Raw genomic sequence first — 7,885 nt, forward strand, 5'->3', positions numbered from 1 at the left:
CCTTTAACACATGTACCTAGAGAGATCATATGGATCTTTAGATGCTCTTATCTCATTGGGTTAGGATACATATGAAACTGGTAAAGAGATGTTTCACCTTTACAATCGTGGAGGAGACTGTTGTGATGCTGTTGTACTGAAGCTGCAATGATCAATCGATCATCAGAAAATGTAACTATTTAAATAATTAATCAAGTGTTTATAGCAATTTTTTTTTTACAGAAAAATGTTCAAAGACGTGACAAAAAATGAAATTAAAGTAGTAAATTTTAAGGCAGCAGATGGGTTGTATGTATAATCTTACAGACCGTAATAACTGACTCGTGGTTTCAGAATCACTTTTACCGAGATAATAAAAACACAGTGGGACATCCCTGCTTATTGAAAACTAAAACTTGCATTAGACACATGCAGGAAACCTAAAAAATATATATATATCAAAGAGTTATTGTGTTGTATTGTTGTCAGTGTGTGTGATGATATTGATGGCTTCATTGATGGTCTCTGTGCAGGCGTCCTTATCGATGGCCCCGGTCAACATCTTCAGACATGGAGCTGATGAAGAGAAAGCTGAAACTGCACGACTGGTGGGTTTGTTTCTACCTGTGGTTTAGGGTTTTATTTTTTAAGTGAACGATCTGAAGATGAAAGAACATTTCCGAGACTTTATCTAACTGTTTTTCTATCTGTGTGTTTCTCTGCAGTCTTCCTTCATCGGCGCCATCGCTATCGGCGATCTGGTGAAGAGCACTCTGGGTCCAAAGGGGATGGTAGGTCCTGTTTACCACGACAGATGGTTATTGTTTTGATATCACAGATTATCATGTTGAATTCAGGCATTATTGAAATGAAGAAAAAAACTAAATTATGTTTTAAAAATGCAAAAACTGTTTTCTCTGCTGCAGATTAATCTGCCGTGAATCAGAATCAGGTTTATCACCTGCAGGTTTTCATATACAAGGAATTTATGTTGGTGTTTTGGTGCATTACAATAAGTACATAGAAAATCAAAGTACTGTTGAAGTCAAAAATCATTAATATAAAGTATTTGACAATAAACCAAATGAAAAATATATTAATCAAAGGTTGTTTGCTACACATGTGGAGCTGTGTTGTGATTGTCTTCAAAGAGCAGGCCTAAATGTTGCCAAGAACAGGTTGATGAGTTGGAGCAGCAGCCGTCTGTCGGGTTGATTTGCTCGATGTGTCTGTTGTTGAACAGTTTCCTCTCGTCGTCTTTCTCTTCAGGACAAGATCTTGCTGGGCGGAGGGAAGGCAGGTTCAGTGACGGTGACTAATGACGGAGCGACCATCCTGAAAGCCATCGGAGTCGACAACCCCGCCGCAAAAGTTCTGGTTGGTGAGTGAGGCCGCCGAATATCTGCTGGACAAACTGGCTGCACATCGTTTGCAGTATTATCTCTGTACATCGCACGAAGGCTGCAACTAAACATAATCTTTTAGCAAGCAATATCTTTTTATTTATTTATTTTTTAAATTAATCTGGCGACTGATTTATCCTAAGTCCCCATGTACGAAGGCTGTGACCTTGGTGCAGTAGCTGTGGGTTCATTTCCAACTCACAGCACCTCGTCGTGTGTGTGAAGTTCTACTTGGAAATAAACGGAATTCGTGTGAAGTTTTGAATCAGAGAAATAATTTTTAAAAAAATGTCTGATACCTTCGTGAAATGTTGGTCTTACATAGACAGCAGTGAAAGGAGCTTTTAAGAAAATAAAAAGTTGCAGTAAAGTTCATCATATCCAGTGTTTTCAGTTTTTAAGTGTACAAGTACAACAAAGATGTTTTATAAAAATAATTGCAGGAATTATTTTACTAATGAGTTCTGCAGGTTTACTCATAGGAGAATAAACATTAAAGTTAAATTTAAGGCTGTAAAAATCTATTTGTGTAATAATTAAACCCGTCAGTTCATCAGGAGTCAAAGTGAGTTGGAAAAGAAACGATGAGCAGTGTTAACGATGGAAGAGTAAATTTGAACTTCCTGTTTGTGTGTCCAGACATGTCGAAGGTTCAGGACGACGAGGTTGGAGACGGGACGACCTCCGTCACCGTGCTCGCCGCAGAGCTGCTCCGGGTAAACACACAGTTTGGATTTATTTGAAGATGAGTCATGCAGGTTTTAGGGAGTGATGTCACCTCTCACTCACTGTTGTTGCTGCTGCAGGAGGCGGAGCTTCTGATTGCCAAGAAGATTCACCCACAGACCATCATCGCCGGCTGGAGGAAGGCGACTCAAGTTGCCAGAGACGCTCTGAGGGAGGCTGCCGTGGATCACAGGTACATGAACTGTTCTGTTCTCACTGAACACAAACTGATGTAGTGTCTGAAGGCTGCAACACTGTGAAACTGAGAAACTAACTTATCATCAGGCCTTTGTTTTTATGTTTGTTTCCATTTTTTTATTTTTTTTATTTTATCTCTTAAACTTTGCTTTATTCTTTATTTGGATCCCCACGAGTGGCCGCGAGTCTTCCTGTAAAAATAAAGCTAACAATAAACAAATTTAAGCACCAATAGAAAAAGGCCGAGATGAGACGGATGTTCACGATGGAAACAAAAAGCAACAAAAACTAAAACGGAAGATGATCCGTCACTTGCACCAAACCCTCAGTTAATATATTAACCCACAACTCTTCGCCCTGTCTCCGTCTCCATCCCTCGTCTCCATAGCAACGACCCGGCTCGTTTCCAGGAGGACCTTCTGAACATTGCCCGGACGACGCTGTCCTCCAAACTGCTGACTCACCACAAAGATCACTTCTCCCAGCTGGCCGTCGACGCCGTCATGAGGCTGAAGGGCTCCGGCAACCTGGAGGCCATCCACGTCATCAAGAAGCTGGGAGGCAGCCTCACCGACTCCTACCTGGACGAAGGTGAGCGTGTGTGATGTCACACCCACCAGGCTGATCTCTGGTGTCTGATTGGCTGCTGTATCGTCACGTGTGTGTTGGTGCTTCACCTCCAGGTTTCCTGCTGGACAAGAAGATCGGAGTGAACCAACCCAAGAGGCTGGAGAACGTTAAGATCCTGATCGCCAACACCGGCATGGACACGGACAAGATCAAGGTACACACACTCTTTAGCATAGGCTAGCTCTGTTAGCGTCATTAGCAGTGTTAGCATGGCTAGTGGCGCTAACATAGTACACAGTGCTGAAGTGGTTTAGCAGCTCAGAATAAAGTCACTTACCGTGTGTGTGTGTGTGTGTGTGTGTTTGTTTTAGATCTTTGGCTCCAGGGTTCGTGTCGACTCGACAGCGAAGGTTGCAGAGATCGAACTCGCAGAGAAAGAGAAGATGAAGGAGAAAGTAGACCGAATCCTGAAACATGGAATCAACTGCTTCATCAATAGGTACACACACACACACACACACACACAGCTGAGTAGAGATTAGTTACCTTAAGAAGTCTGAGAATTTTCTCAGCTCATAAAACAACACTTCATCCTCCAGTTCATCACGAACGATCAACATCCTGCCCAAACAGGAAGTGTCTGTGCGCTGACTGAACTTCTTTCTCTCCTCACAGACAGTTGATCTACAACTATCCAGAGCAGCTGTTTGCTCAGGCTGGTGTCATGGCCATCGAGCACGCTGACTTCGTCGGCGTGGAGCGCCTTGCTCTGGTTACTGGTACGCAGAAACACACACACACACACACACACACACACACACAGTGTCAGTATGAGGTTCCTGTAAGTTTTAAACTGATGTTGAAGCAGTACTTATGAACTCTGTGTGTGTGTGTGTGTGTGTGTGTGTGTGTGTGTGTGTGAGATCAGGAGGAGAAATCACCTCCACCTTCGACCACCCCGAGCTGGTCAAACTCGGTCACTGCAAGCTGATCGAGGAGGTGATGATCGGAGAGGACACACTCATCCACTTCTCTGGAGTCGCCATGGGTACGGGCACACACACTCATCACGTATACTGCCCTCTACAGGCAGACGTACTGACCCTCTCCCCCCTCCTTCCTCAGGTGAGGCGTGCACCATCATCCTGCGAGGAGCCACTCAGCAGATTCTGGACGAGGCCGAGCGCTCGCTGCACGACGCTCTGTGTGTGTTGGCTCAGACTGTGAAGGAGCCACGCACCGTCTACGGAGGAGGTAAACACACACATACACACACACACTGCACACACTCATTATAAAGCAGGATTTGATCATCAGGCTATGGCATAGCGTACGGCGTCGATTCAGTGCAGAAGTATAGAATCCTCTTAACTCACTGACTCCTCCTCTCCTCCCAGGCTGCTCTGAGATGCTGATGGCCAAGGTGGTGACCGATCTGGCCAACAGGACGCCAGGAAAGGAGGCGGTCGCCATGGAGTCTTTCGCCAAGGCTCTGAGGATGGTACGCACCTGTTTGTCTGCTTTGTTGTGAAATGATTATACCGTGTTATATCATGTGTGAGCTCACTGACGACAGCACATTTACTCAGGTATCAAAGTGTAGGTACCAAACCAGAGTATTTTTTCAAGCTGCTTTCTTCTCACTACATTTATCTGACAGTTTCATTTTACATGAAAACAAACTTTACTTACAAACCTTCCCTTTGAATATTGTCAGTAATTGTGATGTATCAGTGATAATGTTGAGGTTTGGACTGTGAAGGTGTCACTTTGGGCTCTGGGTCAGTGTAACGCCATTTTGTACTATTTTCAGTTGATTGAAGGAGAAAATAATCAGCAGATGAACGACTGAAAAAGTTTTCAGTTTGTCCAGTTTTGATCTCTGGTTTATAACTGAAGTTTTAAATTAAGCGATTGTTTTGTTTGAAAGTTATGTGAAGAGGGAATAAAACAAAAAGCTACCTGACTCCTCTGACAGTCAGAGCTTCTGGGGTTTTTGAGTTGGGGACGCTCCTTTTGTCTGACTCATTTTTCTCACTGTTTTCTCGCCCAGCTGCCGACCATCATCGCCGACAACGCCGGCTACGACAGCGCTGACCTGGTGGCTCAACTGAGAGCTGCTCACCAGGAGAACAAGACCACCTTCGGACTGAGTGAGTTAACACACAGACAAATATTCATCAATCGAACACTATTATATTATTAACTTCTCTTTATGCTTCAAGTTTGAGTCTTAAGTCCTTTTTAAACAGGAATTGTGCAAATTTGCAGGAAAGCCCAATCAGTGTTTTTTCAGCATTGGCAGTATAAAAACAAAATCGGGGAGTGCAGCAAAATGCCGCCTACCTACTTTTGTTTATACAGAATGTGCCTTTTTCGGGGCAATGGGGGGCGTGAGCAAGTAACAAAACGTGTAGCTCAGCGTGTGACGTAAACAGTGACGTGGGAGGGAAGCCGCGGCTGGTCAGTCCTTCAGCGATTCTCTCGTAAGTCAGCCCGTTCTTCACCGTCCCCGTCATCTGACGGTTAATGGCCTCTTCGTTTGCGAGGACAAGGAGGGCGCACAATTCCTTGTCTCCCCAGTTGCTCATCTTTACAGTGTCTGTCAGGTTTGTGTTTCCCTCTTGCTACTAGCTGCTCGCTAATTCCTGCTATCAGCTGTTTCCTGTTTATCCATCGCCAGTGGGTCGCACGTGCGGCGTCATCAACAGCTCCTCCCACAAGTCATCAACAGCTCCTCCCGTTGCAGAAGGCCGCCTCAGCCTGTTTAAACTAAAAGTGTTCCACCAATATGTCTACCCTACGAGGAGGAAAGTTGGGCACCTCGAATCAACTCGCCAATCTGGCTCTGTGTGTCTAAACGCTCGCAGCTTGCCGGCAAAACGGCCCAACATTCGCCAAAAATCTGGCAGTGTAAAAGGGGCTACTGTGTTTCTGTAAAAGTTGTTGACTTTTCTTCAGATTTTCAACATGACTCAAGTTTAAATGACGTGCAAGAAGCCGATATATGAACGTATGTTTTTCCTACATAGCTGCAGAGAACATCAGGTCTCTCCTTTAGTGAAATTAACATATTGTCATGTGTGCTCTCATCGTGATGGCCCACTGGCAGGTGCTGGTATAAAACAAGATGCCTTTCAGAATGAGTAAAATAAGAAAACAACTCTTAATATATGCAACACACACACACACACTCACGCCCATGGAACAGCCACCAGGAGCAATTCGGGGTTCAGTATCTACCCAAGGATACTTCAGCGTGCGAGCCACAGCCGCCCCAACGTTACGTTTGAATACAGTTAACGTGGATCTTTCCAAAACAATGGTTCATATTTTTACACGTTAAAGCTGGCTTTAGACAGACATGATGAGAGTGTGTGTTTTTGCCCTGCAGACATGTCTGAAGGTGTGATCGGCAACATGGCGGAGCTGGGCATCACAGAGTCCTTCCAGGTGAAGCGTCAGGTGCTGCTGAGCGCGTCTGAAGCCGCTGAGATGATCCTGAGAGTCGACAACATCATCAAAGCTGCGCCCAGGTCGGTCCATCGCAGCTTGTCCTCGTCTCTGTGTCCAGTTTATCTTTATACATGTGTCTCTAAACTTTAAAGTTTCATATAAAGAAAATGAAGCTTTAGTTTCTCCTGTTGCTGCTCAGAGTTCCTCACAAGTCAAAACTTCAAATTGTTTCCTGACTGTTGTTGTTTGTTTCTGTAGGAAGAGAGTTCCGGACCATCACCCCTGCTAGAGGAAGAGGAGGATGAAGATGACAAACGGGGGAGGGATCAGTTTTGTTATTTATGGCTTCTGTGTAGATCAAATTTGAAGAAACGCTCCGCTGTCCTTTTTCTCTGTTAAACTCTCACTGTGGACGCCGGCTAACGCTAGCACCACCCAACACTGTGTCAGTGGGAAGTGTGGAGCTAATGTGACGTGTTGGTGATGCTAACGTTAGCTCAGGTTACAGCACTTGCTGGAGGCTGGTTGTGCTAACGTTGGCCGGTTTGTGCCGATTATGACAGAAGTTTGGACGTTGTTTGTTTTTGTTTACTGAAAATAAAAAAAACAATCCTCACCAGTAGATTTGTTTATCTTTGTGTCTTTAAGTAGAACTGTCGATTGATTAATTGCAGGTTTAAAGTCCATAATTCTGCGTTTCAAAACAGTTTTAAAGTCCGAATTAACAACGTGAAGTCATTCTTAGAGGGTGTTTTGAGTGGGAATTAAATTCATGCAAACAAATTAACTTTACGATCTTAAATTTTAGATTTATTTCTTTCAGATCAGAGCTGCTCTGCTACAACAGTGTGGTCAAAAAGACAACCATCTGACAGCCACATACTGTAGACTCAGATTTGTCTTTTTTGGGGGTACAGGGGATCTTCTGGGGGAGACAGCAGGTCAGCAGTATGTGCCCACAGAAGAGGTTTGTATCACCTGAAAGCTGGAAACCTGCAGATCAATTTGAGATGCAGCTCAGCACTGTGTGTCATAAATCTGTACTTTGTGCCCAGAGCTGTGTGGGACGAACATAAAGTGGACGTGTCTGTAAAGGAGAGTCTCGTGGACCCACAGAACACATTTAAAGTCAGATCAGACCTCTGAGGTCAGAGGTCAAGGGACCTCTGTGAGAATGGCCGTGCTTCATCAGGTCAGAGTGACTGAGACCTCAAAGTGTCAACACACTGAAGTTACCCAACAGCACTGAAACCACACAAGATTCCTGTTAATCATAAAACTTGTTCATTTTCCCCACAATAAAAGATGCTCGGTCTTTACAGTCGGCTTCATTCAACACTGACTAATGTCGTAGAATGTACCTCATACTTGCACATCTGTTGGCAGAATGTAGATCAACATAACTCACTCTAATAACCATTAAACACCTTCCTCTGAGCAAGGGCACATATATGTAAAAATATTGGACCTAAATGTGGCTAAAAGGCGTCCAACAGTTCTTAAAAAGCCTTAACTGTAACTGTAACTGTCAGACAAATAAAACAGCATAAAGT

At 44.1% G+C, this 7,885-nt stretch overlaps 1 protein-coding gene across 1 annotated transcript in view; it reads left to right on the forward strand.

Annotated features, from left to right (window-relative positions):
- cct2 (chaperonin containing TCP1, subunit 2 (beta)) overlaps positions 1–6,954 on the forward strand; it is an 8,110-nt gene extending 1,156 nt beyond the window's left edge. The window contains exons 2-16 of the mRNA XM_033615130.2: positions 513–587; positions 705–770; positions 1,249–1,360; positions 2,022–2,098; positions 2,189–2,301; positions 2,695–2,897; positions 2,990–3,090; positions 3,248–3,375; positions 3,552–3,655; positions 3,805–3,924; positions 4,002–4,130; positions 4,274–4,377; positions 4,930–5,029; positions 6,271–6,412; positions 6,591–6,954. Coding sequence (XP_033471021.2) covers positions 513–587; positions 705–770; positions 1,249–1,360; positions 2,022–2,098; positions 2,189–2,301; positions 2,695–2,897; positions 2,990–3,090; positions 3,248–3,375; positions 3,552–3,655; positions 3,805–3,924; positions 4,002–4,130; positions 4,274–4,377; positions 4,930–5,029; positions 6,271–6,412; positions 6,591–6,621 — 1,605 coding nt within the window. The 3' untranslated portion in view covers positions 6,622–6,954. The remainder of the gene's footprint in view (positions 1–512; positions 588–704; positions 771–1,248; positions 1,361–2,021; positions 2,099–2,188; positions 2,302–2,694; positions 2,898–2,989; positions 3,091–3,247; positions 3,376–3,551; positions 3,656–3,804; positions 3,925–4,001; positions 4,131–4,273; positions 4,378–4,929; positions 5,030–6,270; positions 6,413–6,590) is intronic.
- Positions 6,955–7,885: the final 931 nt, after the last annotated feature.

This window comes from Epinephelus lanceolatus, chromosome 23, assembly GCF_041903045.1.
Source record: "Epinephelus lanceolatus isolate andai-2023 chromosome 23, ASM4190304v1, whole genome shotgun sequence".
Taxonomy (NCBI): domain Eukaryota; kingdom Metazoa; phylum Chordata; class Actinopteri; order Perciformes; family Serranidae; genus Epinephelus; species Epinephelus lanceolatus.